The 15,724-nt window shown below is 44.2% G+C and overlaps 1 protein-coding gene across 4 annotated transcripts in view; it reads right to left on the reverse strand.

Annotated features, from left to right (window-relative positions):
* ORC5 (origin recognition complex subunit 5) overlaps window positions 1–15,724 on the reverse strand; it is a 64,050-nt gene that overhangs the window by 42,189 nt on the left and 6,137 nt on the right. For all 4 annotated transcript variants that reach the window (XM_068237487.1, XM_068237484.1, XM_068237486.1 and 1 more), the window contains exon 2: window positions 14,597–14,727. In XM_068237487.1, coding sequence (XP_068093588.1) covers window positions 14,597–14,707 — 111 coding nt within the window. In that variant the 5' untranslated portion in view covers window positions 14,708–14,727. The remainder of the gene's footprint in view (window positions 1–14,596; window positions 14,728–15,724) is intronic.

Below are 15,724 nucleotides of genomic sequence, written 5' to 3' on the forward strand. Positions count from 1 at the left end.
ATCATGCAATCACTGCACATATGGTAGTTCATGGGCAGTAGGCCTGAACGATTTTAGGAAAAGATTGAATTGCACGATTTCTGTCAGAAATTGCGATTTCGATTCGATTCGCGATTTTCTTCAAATCAAGCCTTAGCACTAAATTCACAATGTACACAGTACCATTTACAAACATGTGCTGACAGAAACCAATGTTAGTTACCTGGTAACATCCTTTTTAGTAACCTCCAGGACAGGTCCACCACGAGAGCGACAGGCTCCTCCCAGGAACAGGAAACGTCCAGATAGAGCACTCTATAAAACTTTGTCCAACCCCTTGATCCCCAGTCAATTTCAAGTACTGTTCCTAAATAAAAAAAGGGGTTTTAATATTCATACTGCATATACATATACTCTCACATCATCATATATATATATATATATATATATATATATATATATATATATATATATATATATATATATATATATATATATATATATATATATATATATATATATATATATATATATATATATATATATATATATATATATATATATATATATATATATATATATATATATATATACACAATTGATATCGGGTGGGTTACGGACCTGTCCTGGAGGTTACTAAAAAGGATGTTACCAGGTAACTAACATTGGTTTTTCCTTTAACCTCCAGGACAGGTCCACCACGAGAAGATGAGCAAGAATCTTACCAATAAAGGCCTCTTGCACACTGCATGCATTTCAGATTCCGATTCCGCTTTTTAATCTGTTTTTACATCCGATTCCGATTCCGATTTTTAATCTTAACTGCATGCTGCGTTTTTTGATCCGTTTTTCTGTTGAATGTATTCAAGGAAAATCGGAAACGGAATCGGAATCGGAAACGGAATCGGAAAACGGATTTGCAATGTGCAGGGAGCCTTAGGGTGGGCTGACTGCCTGCAGAACTTTCCTTCCAAATGATTGCTGTCTTGCAGACATCAGGTCTATTCTGTAGTGTTTAGAGAAGGTGCTTAAACTTGACCACGTGGCTGCTCTGCAGATCTCTTCTGGCGTAGCACCCGCTCTGTAAGCCCATGAGGTGGCAGCTGCCCTAGCTGAATGGGCTCTAATTGTATCTACTACCGTATTCCCTGTAATCGTATAGGCTTCCTCTATACATAATTTTATCCATCTAGCTATAGATCTCTTTGACATTTTACTACCTCTTGTAGCTCCTGACGTGTTAATTAGCAAAGCTTTAGAGTTTCTAAATTCCGCTACCCTCTCTAAATAACACATAAGGCATCTTCTTACATCCAATGTTGGTTCCTCTTTAAATGATGGTAATACAATGTCCTGGGATCTGTGAAATTTTGTAGTAACTTTCGGGAGAAATTCATCACATGTCTTCAGTATCACTTCATCTCTAAGTATTATACAAAACGGTTCATCACAACATAGGGCTTCTAATTCGCTCACCCGTCTAGCCGATGTAATAGCTATAAGAAATACCGTCTTCATTGTCAATAGTCTGAAGGAAATATCTGCTATGGGCTCAAAGGGTTCTTTCTTTAGTACCTTTAAAGGGACTCCGAGCAGTGCAGAAACTATGGAAAGATGCACATCATTTTAAAGCTCTCTTTCTCCTCTTTCCAATGATATATAAATCGCCGCCCTACGCCTTTTAGTTTTCGCTATTTTCGCGATTGAAATTGCCGCGGCTGCGATTTCGATCGCGAAAATAGAGAAAACTAAAAGGCGTAGGGCAACGATTTAGGTGTCGTCAGAAAGAGGAGAAAGAGAGCTTTAAAATGATATCCATCAAGCCATAGTTATATTGTATTACACAGGGCGACTTTTTGTCAAAGTCAGCAGCTGCATTCAGCAAAATGGAGCTGCTGACACTGGGGAAAGTGTCGCCCTGTCTAATACAATATAACTATGGCTTGATGGATATCATTTTAAAGCTCTCTTTCTCCTCTTTCTGACGACACCTAAATCGTTACCCTACACCTTTTAGTTTTCTCTATTTTCGCGATCGAAATCGCGGCCGCGGCAATTTCAATCGCGAAAATAGCGAAAACTAAAAGACGTAGGGTGGTGGTTTATATATCATTGGAAAGAGGAGAAAGAGCGCTTTAAAATGATATGCATCTTTCCATAGTTTCTGCACTGCTCGGAGTCCCTTTAAAACTAAGGATAAATCCCAACTGGGAACTTTTTTCTTTAACATAGGTTTCTTTCTCTCCACTGACTTAAAAAATTGGATGATAAGGGGGTCCCTTGCTAACCTCTCATCCATAAAGGTAGATTTTGCTGCTACCTGTACCTTTAAAGTACTTAACGAAATATTCTTTTCAACCCCGTCCTGTAGAAACTCTAAAATGGTTGGCACTAAATCACCCTTGAACCCTGACTCTTCCTGCCACATATTAAAGGTTTTCCAATATTTGAGGTAAATTTTTCTTGTAACTTTCTTCCTACAGTCCAATAGAGTACTAATAACCCTTTCTGATACTCCTTTTTTCCTTAAAGGGGACCTCTCAGAAGCCAGGCTGACAGGCTTAGATTTGGAATAGAGCTTCCAGTTCTTCTTGACCCCTGAGCTAGTACTTCCTTGTCCGGAATCCTTATTGGACCCTCCAGCCTCATCTTTAGTAGTAGTGGATACCAACTTCTTGCTGGCCAATCCGGGACTACCATAATTACTACTGTCTTGGTCCTTGATAACTTGTGTAATACTCGTGGCACTAGCTGTATTGGTGGAAATGCGTACCCCCTGTCGAATATCCAGTTCTGACTTAGCGCATCTACCGCTTCGGCTCCTTCGCTTGGATTCAGGGAGTAGAATCTTCTGCACTTTGTGTTTTGCTTGGTTGCGAACATATCTACTCGTGGTCGACCCCACTGTGTGGTCAATCTTCTGAACATCTTGTCTGATATTTCCATCTCTGTATTTGACATCTTTCGTCTGCTCAGAAAGTCTGCTATCGTGTTTAATGATCCCTTCAGATGTATTGCTGATAATGATAGAAAATTATTTTCCGCTATTGTTAATATGTTCATGGCCAGTTCCATCAGCTTCGCTGACTTTGTACCCCCTTGCCGATTCAAATATGCTACCGCTGTGGTGTTGTCTGACCTGACCTGAACATGATGACCCATCAGTGTCTGTACACTCTGTTCTAGTGCTTTTTGTATAGCTGCTAGCTCCCTGTAATTGGATGACTGCATCCTCACACACTTTGGCCACCGCCCCTGTAACATTCTTCCCTGCAGATGTGCACCCAACCTATAAGACTTGCATCGGTCGTGATAATCTTCCCTGTTGGTATGATCCACATCCTGCCTTCGGTGAGTATCTTCTCCGATAACCACCACTCCAAGGACTTCAGTACATCTGGTGGACATATGACCTGTGTCTCTAGATTGTCCTGTGTCTTGTTCCAAACTTTTAGCATCCAATTTTGTAAATGTCTTGTATGCATCATTGCCCACTGTATAGCTGGAGCTGTTGATGTCAGGAATCCCAAAACTTTCATTACTTGTCTTATCGTCATTACTGGCTTTGTTATGAATTACTGTATCATAACTTTTAACTTCCCTATCTTTTCGACTGGCAAATACATTCTCTCTGTCTCTGAATCTATAATGACTCCCAGAAACTGGATCTTTGATGTTGGTTGAAGGACTGATTTGTCCCAGTTTACTATCCATCCGAGGGTTTGTAATTGTTCTAACACCCTTTCTGTATTTTCTTTTGATTTCTGATATGATTCTGCCACTACCAGGAGATCGTCTAGGTACGGGATTACAAGAATCCCTTCCATGTGGAAAAACTTTGTCACCTCCGCCATTACCTTTGAGAATATCCTCGGTGCCGATGATATCCCGAAAGGTAGGACCCTGAATTGAAAATGCTGAATCATTCTTTTTTCGCAAATCTGAGGAACTTTTGAGATGACTCCCTTATCGGAATGTGCCAATAAGCGTCCCTCAGATCTATATTTGTCATTATACAATTTTGGGTTAACAAGGTTCGCACAGAGTAAATTGATTCCATCCTGAATCTCTGATAAGATACGAAGGGGTTCAGGGCCTTTAGGTTTAGAATCAGTCTGAATTTCCCCGTCGGCTTTTTTACTAAGAATACCGTCGAATAAAATCCCTGAATGCTCGAGATTTGATTTTCTGGAACCGGAATGACCACGTTTTCGTCTAACATTGATTTTACTATGCTTTTTAACGCTAGCTTTTTCTCTTTCTTTTGGAAGGGACGTGGAAATAAATCTCTTTGGAGGGAAGGATTGAAACTGAATCTTGTACCCCTGACTTATGAGATTGAGGATGAAATCGCTTTTGGAAATTTTTGTCCATTGGGAATAGAATCCCGACAGACGCCCCCCAACTTTTTCTCTGGCGTCATTTCTTTTCTTGTCCCTCCTGTTTTCGAAAAAAAAAAAATCCTTTTCGTCCCCTCTCTGTTAATGGCCCAAGGTCTTCTCCTCTGCTGAGGCTTATCCTTGTTGTCTTGTCTATTTCGCCTAAAGAATCTTTTGTTCTGTATAAACTTTTTCTTTTTTGGGAATCCCTTCTTTCTATCAGAAGTTCTTTCTAATATTTGGTCTAACTGCTCTCCAAATAGTAATTCTCCATTGAAGGAGATATTGCATACTCTGGCTTTTGAGGCCTGACTACCTTCCCAATTCTTTATCCACAGATTCCTCCTTGCTGTGTTAATTAATGCCGAGGTTCTAGCATTTACTCTGATATTCTCAGCTGCTGCATCAGTTATATAATCAGTGGCCTTAGAGACCACTTCTAATGATTCCAAAATCTCCTCCTTAGAGGCTCCTTTTTCAACTTTCTCCTCTACTTTCTTAACCCATAGGGATAGAACTCTTGCTACACAAGTTGTGGCAGCTGCAGGTCTAAAATTTGCTCCTGCTGCTGTCCAGGCTTTCTTAAGAGCGAATTCTACCTTTTTATCCTGCGGATCTTTTAGATAGCCTAGATCTTCAAAGGCCAATTCGTTGTCTTTATTAACCTGAGAAAATGCCGCATCTAACCTGGGACATCTATCCCAAGTTTTGACATCTTCCTCTGTAAATGGAAATCTTTTCATAAAACCCTTTGACATGAACAATTTTCTATCAGGGTATTTCCACTGGCTTAATATGGTATTCTTTGTGGATCTGTGTATAGGGAAGGTTAATGATTCTTTTGGTTCCATTCCTTGATATAACCTATCATGTATAGATATTTCCTCCGATTTTTTGGATTCAATGTTTAAGGTCTTGTTAATTGCCATTATCAGCTGCTCTGTCTCATCAGCTGGGAATCTAAATCTAGAGATTTTCTTAACCTCAGACTGGCTGTCCCAACTTTTAGCAGAGGAGTCTGACTCATCATCATTATCTTCCTCCTCCCCCTCCATGTCTTCCTCTTCAGAGGAAGATACCATATTTCTCTTTGTACTTTTACTTTTGTGTTTTACAGGCTGAGATTCTGTATTAGGTGTTTCTGCGGCCGGTATATCTGTACTTGTACCCGGGTTTACTGACTCTGCTGCTGGGGGAATAGCAGAAGCAAACGCCTCCTTTAGAGATTTAATAGTGTCTGCCATTTCCTTCTTTACGGCTGTCATTAACTCTTCCTTCAACCCCCCTGATTGCTCCTGTATAAGCTTCATTAAACAAGGTTGACAAAACTGCTTATTGTAGTTATGGGCCATTTTTGCATCACAGAGCGGGCACCGCCTCCTTGGCTTTGTCGGCTCAGTAGGCTCCGGGCCCTTTCCTGGTTCCTGCTTAGCGTCCATCCCGCTCCGTTCCGAACACAAACTGGCAAACCATGCGGGCTTCCGGCGTCTCTTCACCCACACGACCGGAAGTGACGTCACGTAAGGGCGGAAGTACGTCATACGTACTCCGCAACTGAGGGCAATCAGCTGCCTTCCCTCCGGAGGCCCGCATGATCCTCGCGTCACTTCCGGCGCGCCACTAGCCTCCGCCAAAGGGGAATCATGGACGCCGCGCGTGTCCTCCGGATCCGCCGCAACTCGGGCAGCCAGGACAGCCATGGGGAAGGTAACTCCACTATTTCTTCCCCCTCCGGACCGCAAAACCTCTCCAGGCAGGTCCACCCATAGCCGCCAACCAAGTCCCAAACTCTCCTGGTCTGACGGACCGGCGAGCGACCAGAGCACTCCTTGTTCCTGGAACAGGAAACGTCAACTGGGGATCAAGGGGTTGGACAAAGTTTTATAGAGTGCTCTATCTGGACGTTTCCTGTTCCTGGGAGGAGCCTGTCGTTCTCGTGGTGGACCTGTCCTGGAGGTTAAAGGAAAAAATGACATTATACTATCAAATTATGTTTGTAAATGTCACTGCATTATGTGAATGTATCAAAACAAATAGCTATTAATCTAAAATGCAGTGATGAAAATTAAAGCCAAGAATTGCTTTCAATTAGGTATGTATTAATAAGAAACATGCAGGAGTGTGGGCGGAGTATGCTGGCCTTGTTACATAGTTTGATTGACATACATGCGGGTGGGGTCTGCCGCCCGCCCAGCAAATGATGTTAAAGCACTGGGAGGAGGGAGTTTCCAGGTGAGAGCCTGCTGCTCAGTTGATACCACTTAAAAAAGTGACACAAATCACTCCATACAAAAAAGTGATTGTCAGTAGCATACCAGACATCCATAAATAATTGGTGAAAGTTAATCTCTGGTGTCCACTGACACAGATGGCTGGACAGATCATTTGAATTATTTCTGGAGTTTTTGGTTAGTCTGTGCATTAATAGGGTGTAGACCTGTTGGGAGGTTTTTTCAGATGCTTTAGAAACAAACAAAAAATGTGTTGGCACAGTATAGTGCTATCCAACAGATTTTAATGAGACCTACGGCTCCAATATTTCAGTTTAACACACATGAAGCTACAATCTTGCCTAATGTTTGGCACTTTATAGTAAAGGGGGCAAGACCACAACCTAACAGCCTTAATGATGATACCCAAATCTGAGTCTCTGCTGTTCTTACCAGCAGCATCACACATTACAGTTGAAGACACACTGTAGAAGTTGAGCAAAGCATACCTGGGACAAGGCAAAAAGTTCTTTATATTACTGGGGATTCTTCACCAGCTTATGATGTGGAGGGAATATTGAGCCGCCGGGACGTGTGAGAGACTGCAGGCCGGGGTGGGCGGAGTCTGCCACTCGTACTCTCGTAGCACTCAGCGATTGACAGCCGTGCGGGCAGAGTCTGCCGCCCGCCCAGCTAATGTTGGGAGGAGTGTGAGAGCCTGCGGGCGGGGCCTGCCGCTCGCTCCGCTGATTGGCTGCACAGTGGGAAGTTGTGGGAGAGTGTCCCGCCTCCACTCAGAGAACGAGTGTGTGCAATGAGCCACCGCAAACCGCCGCTGCACAGAGCAGCAGAGGGGACCGCTGGATGGGCTGCAGAGGGGGGGGGGGGGGTGAATATCGTTGCCATGGCTATCCCGGAATCTGCATTTCCGGGATCGCGATTTCGATCCAAAAACGATATATCGTTCAGGCCTAATGGGCAGTGAGACAAAGTCAGAGGGTGGAGAAACACAAGGAAGTTAAAGAGACACTGAAGCGAGAATAAATCTCGCTTCAGTGCTTATATTCAGCAGGGGCATGTGTGCCCCTGCTAAAACACCGCTATCCCGCAGCTAAACGGGGGTCCCTTACCCCCCAAATCCCCCCCTGCAAAATCTACGACCAACTTGGTCGTAGATTTTGCTGCTGTTGAGGCAGGGCTAACGGCTGCAGCCCTGCCTCTCAGCGCCGTTTATCAGCGGCGCATCGCCGCCTCTCCCCCGCCCCTCTCAGCGAAGGAAGACAGAGGGGCTGGGGAGAGGCGGAGATACGCTCTGACAGACGTGCGTGAGGCAGGGCTGCGGCCATTAGTCATGCCTCAATGCGGAAGTGATCTCCCGCTGCACGGAGGGGATTTGGGAAGTAAGGGATCCCCGTTTAGCCGCGGGATAGCGGCGTTTTAGCAGGGGCACACATGCCCCTGCAGTGTTCTCCCCAGAATTTTTTCCCAGCCGGGTGGCATGAAATAGTAGCCGGGTGGCATGAAAAAGTAGCCGGGTGGGTTGAGATGAAAATGCAGGGCAACTCCGCTTACAGCATAGGAGGAGGTGAGCCGATGACAGCCGGGTGGTCACCAAATCTAGCCGGGTGGAGCACCCGGCTAAAAGAGCCTGGGGAGAACACTGCCCCTGCTGAATATGAGCTCTGAAGCGAGATTTATTCTCGCTTCAGACTCTCTTTAATGGTGAATACATTCAGTTCCAATTGGGCCCCCTATCCTCTGGGACCCCATAGCAGCTGCTATGGCTGCTGTGGCTATTGCTACGCCCCTGGTGCGCTTGTAAAGTATCCCTTGTAACTACATAACTGATTATTTTTGTTGACAGAATATTGTCTCTGTGGAGCTTAACCTTTTGGGGGCTGACATGTTTGAATCTACATCCAGCAAGTGGTGCTGCCGCCCTGACTCGAAGTAGATTCAACGTCCATGATAACGAACTGTCCCGATGCGATTGTGCGCACCAAAGAGGGGAGATTAAGCTGTCATCTCCCCTCAGTGATCAGAAGCCATCGCGGATCCACTCACCTTCCTGCCGTTCTCTCGACGATCCGCGCTCCCCTCGGCTCTGGCCGGCATCCCAGCTGTATTGACGCTAAGTGCGGAGTCCCGGCTTGATGACATCAAGCAGAGACCTGGAACTTGCCCATAGCTGCTCATCACTGGAGCCTGGGAGGTGAGCAGAGGCTGCTGGCGTAAGGAGGGGGGGGGACACAGCCCAGCAGGGTTCTGGCTGCCTGACACAAGCCGGTCCCGAAGGGGTTAAAGGGACCCTGAGCTGTACTTAACCACTTCCGTACTAGCAGTCTCTGCCCCCTTATGGACCAGAGACTGCTGGCACGGTAAAACCCAGCTTCCAGACGAATCGCCGCACATACGCGCCTCTCGGCGGTCACGATGCTGCCCCATTGCCGCAGGTGCCTCTGTCTTCCGTCTCTATGACGGCAGAGTGCTGACAGCTGGTGAGGAGCCGCTTTCATTGGCTCCTGACGCTGTCTATCAATGGAAGCCAATGCGATTGGTTCTCCAGGATCACACGGTCAGTAGCCAATAAAAGCAGCTCCTGACCTGCTTACAGAGCTCTGTCGTGAGTGAGTGAATTGTGGCGGGTTCAGAGCGGCGAGATCGGCGGTATCGCGCCGTTCAGCAGGATGTTGAATATACGTGCAGTCAGAGTGGCAGCACCACCTGGTGGACGTAGATTCAAACTACGTTGGTCGGAACCAGTTAAAATTGGCTTCCTACAGCCCCCCGTAGCCTACAAGGTCCCCCAGCATCTTCCTGGCCTCTTCCGTGGTCCCGCTGTCTGGTCCGGTAATCCGGCGACTTCCAAGCAAGTTGCCTGTGCGCGCTCCCGTCACGTCATCACACCAGGCGCCGTTAGCCTCCTGCGCAGTTATCTAAATGGTAATCATACACAGGAGGCGCGCCGGATCGGAGCGCGCACTGGCAACTTGCTTTGAAGTTGCTGGATTACCGGACCAGACAGTGGGACCACAGAAGAGGCCAGGAAGATGCCGGGGGATCTTGCGGGGCTACAGGGGGCTGGAGGAAACCCCAGGTAAGTCTAAATTCCGATTTTAAGTGCAGCTCAGGGTCCCTTTAATGTAAGCCAGGTCTGATGGGAGTATGGACAACTGTTAAGAAAAATCTCTCAATAGAAAACCGTGTGCACTGTAATGAGTTTATTCAGCAATACTAGTACATAATGGATGCCCCACCTCCCAAATAACAGGAGTAAAAAAAAAAAAGACGTCAGTTTACAGTTTGAAGTCTTGCCTAATCCTGTCATTGAGTGATGAGACAACAATTAAGTACAATTATTACTGATTAAACTGTCATTACAGAACGCTGGTGCACATGGTTCTCTATTGAGAGATGTCCTTGTCTGGCTATTCGGTGGAGCACAGCGTGTGACAGACGCCGACTATTACCCATCTGACCTTTTGTGAGTGTGGAGATATTTTTTTTGTTGATCTAATTTTCTCTTCAGAAAATGCCACTTGTATGGCTGCTCCCCTGACCCAGCACCCATAAAGCCCATATCCAAGCACAGATCTTTGTATTCCACCTGATAACTATCACAGTGCCCTAATGTTAAGTTTTTTGGATGTGTGTAAAATGAGACTTCAGCAACTAAAGATTCTATCTTGAAGTTTTGATCAAATGACCAGATGCATCAAAGTGTTTCAGGCCTTCTACACCCCAAACAATTTTCACTTCCAATCGAGTAAAAAACGCAGTATACAGCCTATTGATTGCCAGCAATCAGGAGGCGGGGAGCGAAGTTAAGAGTTGAAGGTGTTAAACAGTTTAGGTTTATGGGACTGAAGAAATGAGTGAGGAGAAGTTTGACTACTTTTAAACAATACCAGTTGCCTGGCAGTCTTGTTGATCTTTCTGGTTGCAGTAATGGTTGAATCACACACCTGAAACAAGCATGCAGCTAATCCAGTCAGACTTGAGTCAGAGCACCTGATGTGCATGCTTGTTCAGGGTCTATGCTTAACTATTTTGGCCTTTCAGACGTATAATATAAGTCCAAAAGGACGCGTGTGCGCTCCCGCAGCCAATCCCGCGCATGCACGTGCTCCCGGCCCGTGGTTTGTTAGCCATGGAATCAGTGAATCGGGACATGGTGTCCGATCACTGATCCTTTCCCCAGCAGAAAAAGTGACGGCTTCTCTCGGAAGCCTTGCTCTTTCTGCCTCCTACGTCCCTCTAATCATACATGTTACGCTTAGAGTGACGTAAACAAACTCATCATTGCAGTCTTGTGGTCAAATAGTAAAACTACATCTACATTTAAAAAAAAGTACCTAAGTGCCTAAACTTTTTAAATACCCATGTAAAAAGTAGTATTTTTATATTATTTTTTTAAATTAATTATTATTATTATTATTATTATTATTATTATTATTATTATTATTATTATTATTATTATTATTATTATTATTATTATTATTATTATTATTATTATTATTAGCTTGTAAATAGTGATGGATGCAAAAACCCGGAAAAAATGCACTTTCATTTCCAAATAAAATTTTGTCGCCATATATTAGGGACATATTTTATCACCTATTAGGTGATAGGTGTCAGGAATATATTGGGGTGCTTATGATGTAAGGATAACAGGAACATATTCTTTCATTTTTCTGCCTGTGTTCCATGGAGGGAGCTGTTGCCTTTGATTGCTTGGGGCAAGGAAGTGGGTATTGTCTTGACCATATGAAGTGCTTTGAGTTTCTGCTAATGGGATTATCTGCCTGGCTTTTTGAACTCAGGAGACGGCCCATTGTCTCAATACACAAAGCAAGCCTAGTCAGGAAAAGTCTAACACATGTCAACTTGTGGTGAAGAAACGCAAACATGCCCTGTAAATTACATCTATTGGAAGGGGGTTGGAAATCTCTGCAGACTTTAAAAACGGAGACAGGAAAAAGCCTTAATCAAGTTTTCACCTGGAGTTGAAAAGCCTCACTTAACAATCTCTTGATGTATAGACATTGTAACCTGGGGAAATTGGGCTAAGGAAGTCTTTTGTTGGGTGTGGGTACTATAGTGGATGTTGGATCTCTGGAAAAGGAATTGCTTTGAAATCTGTAAGTGTCAACAGGATATCTGTTGTTCTCAAGATTATGACAAGCGTTCAGTGATGTCACAAATGGGGAAAGTGCATTAGTTCCTGGGGGCTGGACATTAAATGCCCCAGGGGACACTTCGGACTATTTAAGCTGGCCCAGGACAGCCACCGGTATCTTCTCTTGGAGATAGCGCATAGCTAGAGATGATCTCGACTTCTGGTCGAACAAGCGGCATGCTCCTGCCGACAACGTTGAGACCTTCAAGTTGGTAACGTTTTTAATCCCCAATTTTATTTTTACGCAAGTATCCATGTGTATCTTTGTAACTTTTATCTTGTAACTATTTTTACTTAGTTTTTTTTGTAATCTTTTGTATATATTATTTTCTGTATTGTTCTATTTTTCATGGAATATTAAATCGTTATTTAATAAGCTTGACTTCTGCGGTACTAAACTAACACTCATAGCCTAGGAGACTACAGTGTAGCTGTGTATAAGTTCATGCCTAATTGTACGCTTGAGCAACACTACCGTATGAAATTGTAATTGCATTGTGTGTATGAGGCACTTCTGCGCTCGACAGCCGAGTGGGAAGTCTAACAGTATCGTTCGGAACGACTGTTAGTGGTTTTGCTTCATTACAGCGTAAGATTGCAACTGTGTGTGTGTGCGTGGCGTTCTCGTATTCGGCCTAAGCGCAAAGCTGACCCAAATACGAAAACGCGGAGTGCGTGTTGAGCACTCGACAGCTGAGTGAACGTGTCTAGCAACGGCTAGTAGTGGCAGTGGGAAGTGTTTGAGGGGTCCCAGCCTTGTTTTTAGCTTAAATAAGGCTGTTCCCCGCTTGATCAGGTCAAACCCGCAGTCGGGAACCGTATACGCAGGCGTGCCGCGGGCCGGTTCCTGACAATAGGGACATAATTTAAACGGTGTAATACCCGGGAGTATTAGGCAAATACCATACGTGGGTTTTAATTATGGAGGCATGAGAAAACTGAGAAATAATGAATTTTTTCAGTTTTTTTCTTATTCTTCCTGTTAAAATGCATTTACAGTAAATTAGCTCTTAGCAAAATGTACCACCCAAAGAAAACCTAGTTGGTGGCAGAAAAAACAAGATATAGAACAGTTCATTGTGATAAGTATTGATAAAGTTATAGGCGAATGAATGGGAGGTTAAAATTGCTTGGATGCATAAAGTGAAACACAACTGAGGGCTGAAGTGGTTAATGTATTAAGGCTGGTACCCACACTGGATTAATGCTGCCCAACAGGGAACGGAGCCGATCCCTCGAGTGATATCGCTGGGCCAAGGCCTGGACAAACATGTAGTCAGCCTACAGGCTGACAAGGGGGTTCATAAAGTATTACCGCATTCGGTAATGCAGAAAACAGCTGACTTTACCGAGCACTTAAGAAAATGTCAATTCATAAAAGCCGTTACCGCTTGAAAAGCTGAAATTACCGAGCAGTGAGGTAAATTACTGACTTTTGTGATAAATACCTCAACACGTCAGTAAATGTCAATTCATAAAGCCTACAACAAGCGGTAAAACCTGCCTTGAATTGGTGAAAAGAGTGCGGTATCTGTGTGAGGAGATTGTGCTGGGAGCCGTGGACTCACAAGCAGAAGCAGTGAGAGCTGTGACTGACAGGAGCAGGGAGCCAATAGAAACAGCAGCAGAGTGAGATTGGAACAAGCAAGGCATCCCCTGAATACCATAGGCTGTGTGGCTGTTTAACCTCTTGGGTACCTGTCTGAAGATATGTGGAAGTTAGTGGGGAAAAATCACCTAAGCATGGCGTGTGTGAAGTTTCTTCGAAGTTAATCTAAGCTGTGGCAATTAAACAGAATGTTAAGAAAGACTAATAGACATATTCAGAGCAAGCAGAGGCAGTATAACAAAACCTGTACATCTAAAGGTATGTCGTGATCCCTCGCAATGCCCTCACTGCACGGAACAGCCTGTAACAACAAAGAATTCCAGAGGGTCCGCACACTCTTCAATACCAAATCTTATTTTATTCAAAACATGACACAACCATTCCCAAATCCAACGAATCGTTTCGGGGCCCCGGGGGGTACCCTTTGTCAAGGCAATTGTACAGAATTGCCTTGACAAATTCTGTACAATTGCCTTGACAAAGGGTTACCATTCTGTACAATTGCCTTGACAAAGGGGACCCCGGGGGCCCCGAAATGATTCGTTGGATTTTGGAATGGTTGTGTCATGTTTTGGAATGGTTGTGTCACGTTTGGTATTGATGAGTGTGCGGACCCTCTGGAATTTTTTGTGGATAACAATATTGGTTCCAGCACCTCACTTGTGGTGTGCGATTCCATATTCTGTGCTCTGTAACAACAAAGATACACTCAAGACTGCTCTGCTGTTACTGCAAAGGTTTTTGTCAATGGGCTTCAGTAATTTACCGCACTTCTTCCCCACCTGTGAATTTTTTTATGAATTAGCATACAAAAGTCTAAAATACCAAATGCAGTATTCTCCCTACTAGATTTTTTTTCACACAGCCTTTTATGAATTGACACCAATGTGATCTATTTCTATGCAGGGAGGGAAGGAGAGGAGAGGAGGACCAACAGAGCGGCACAGACATGTCGTCATGCAGCAAGCGGGCAATCAGCAAGATCAAAGCTATCGGCTATCACTCAGCTGAGTTGAACGGCCTGGCGGATTGCTGGCTGGGCGGTGGTCTTCTGTACTATTGGCAGAGGCAGTCCTTATATATGACTTTAATCTAGAGTGTGTACGCGCCTTTAGAAGCAGAGGATCAGCAGGACTGCCAGGTAATTTGCATTGTGTAAAACGAAATAAATATGACAGCCTCCATATCCCTCTCACCTCAGGTTAAGATGTAAATAAGCACACAGCTAAATAATAATCACCTCTCCAAAGATAGCCAGCAGTGCAGAAAGTTGGGACTCTCGGCAGAGTATTAGCTCTCCCAGTTCCTTGAGCTTTTCCTCGGGGTAGGGAAAATGTTCCATCGAGGTCATGTTTCACTTCAACATATTACCTGAAAATACACAAGGAGTTTTGAATCAGGATACTACCATTTATTGGCTAACTTAGAGATGAGTAAACAGTGAGCTTTCGGCTTATAAAAAGCCTTCGTCGGACACAAATCCTCATGTATTATAAAGCTGAGGGACTCAATAGAAAGTGTTAATGCTGCTTGCATAAAAATTTTAACAAACACACCACTGGAAAAAACAAAAAACAATGTGAGCCTAATTTACTACTTACTTTTAGAGCCAACTCATACAATACTCACTGCTGCCCACCTTGCCACCACCATCTTCAGCGCTGTGTGTGGTGTTTCTCTATTGGACATTGTCACAGGAGCCCTAGTGGTCAGACCGCAAATTGCCTTCCAATCGGTTTCAGCACACAGACCATGCAAGCTTTGGTCGCGATCTTTGCGCAGAAATAGACAGAAATTTGGGCAGCAGCCCGACCAGAAGGGAGCCTGTGAGGTACGGTAATTACAACCTACACACGATTTCAGGGTATTACTGCCACCACCACTGGTATGGGCCAGTGGACCCGACTGACTGACTAGTCCTGCGAATAAAACCGGTTACACACACTCTATTCTGTCTAGATATCAACAATAGTAGTAGCATCCCTCCAGAGACCTGGGATCAGTTTCTGTGTATGGCTGAAAAGCAGGGTAGCGGAACAGTGAATGACTTTGATAAAGTCTTTTATTCACGGCAATATAATTAATATATACAGACAATTATTAAAATCAACAATTATTAAGACATGAGATAACACAGTAGGAAAATAAAGGAAGGGAGAAAAAAATACTTCGTTTCTGGAAAGATGTCCTTTAGTGGGAAGAATCAAAGTTCCTTGGTAAAGACCTTTGTTTCAGCTCAATTTAAAATCCAAGCAAAATGGAAAATGTCCTTTGTTTCAGTTCAGACAAGATAGCCGCCAACCACATGGTCCCCTGGCTGGCAGTGTGCTCTCGTGAAGGTGGAATTTGGAGGACTGAGGGCCAGCCT

The sequence above is a fragment of the Hyperolius riggenbachi genome, chromosome 5 (genome assembly GCF_040937935.1).
Source record: "Hyperolius riggenbachi isolate aHypRig1 chromosome 5, aHypRig1.pri, whole genome shotgun sequence".
NCBI lineage: Eukaryota > Metazoa > Chordata > Amphibia > Anura > Hyperoliidae > Hyperolius > Hyperolius riggenbachi.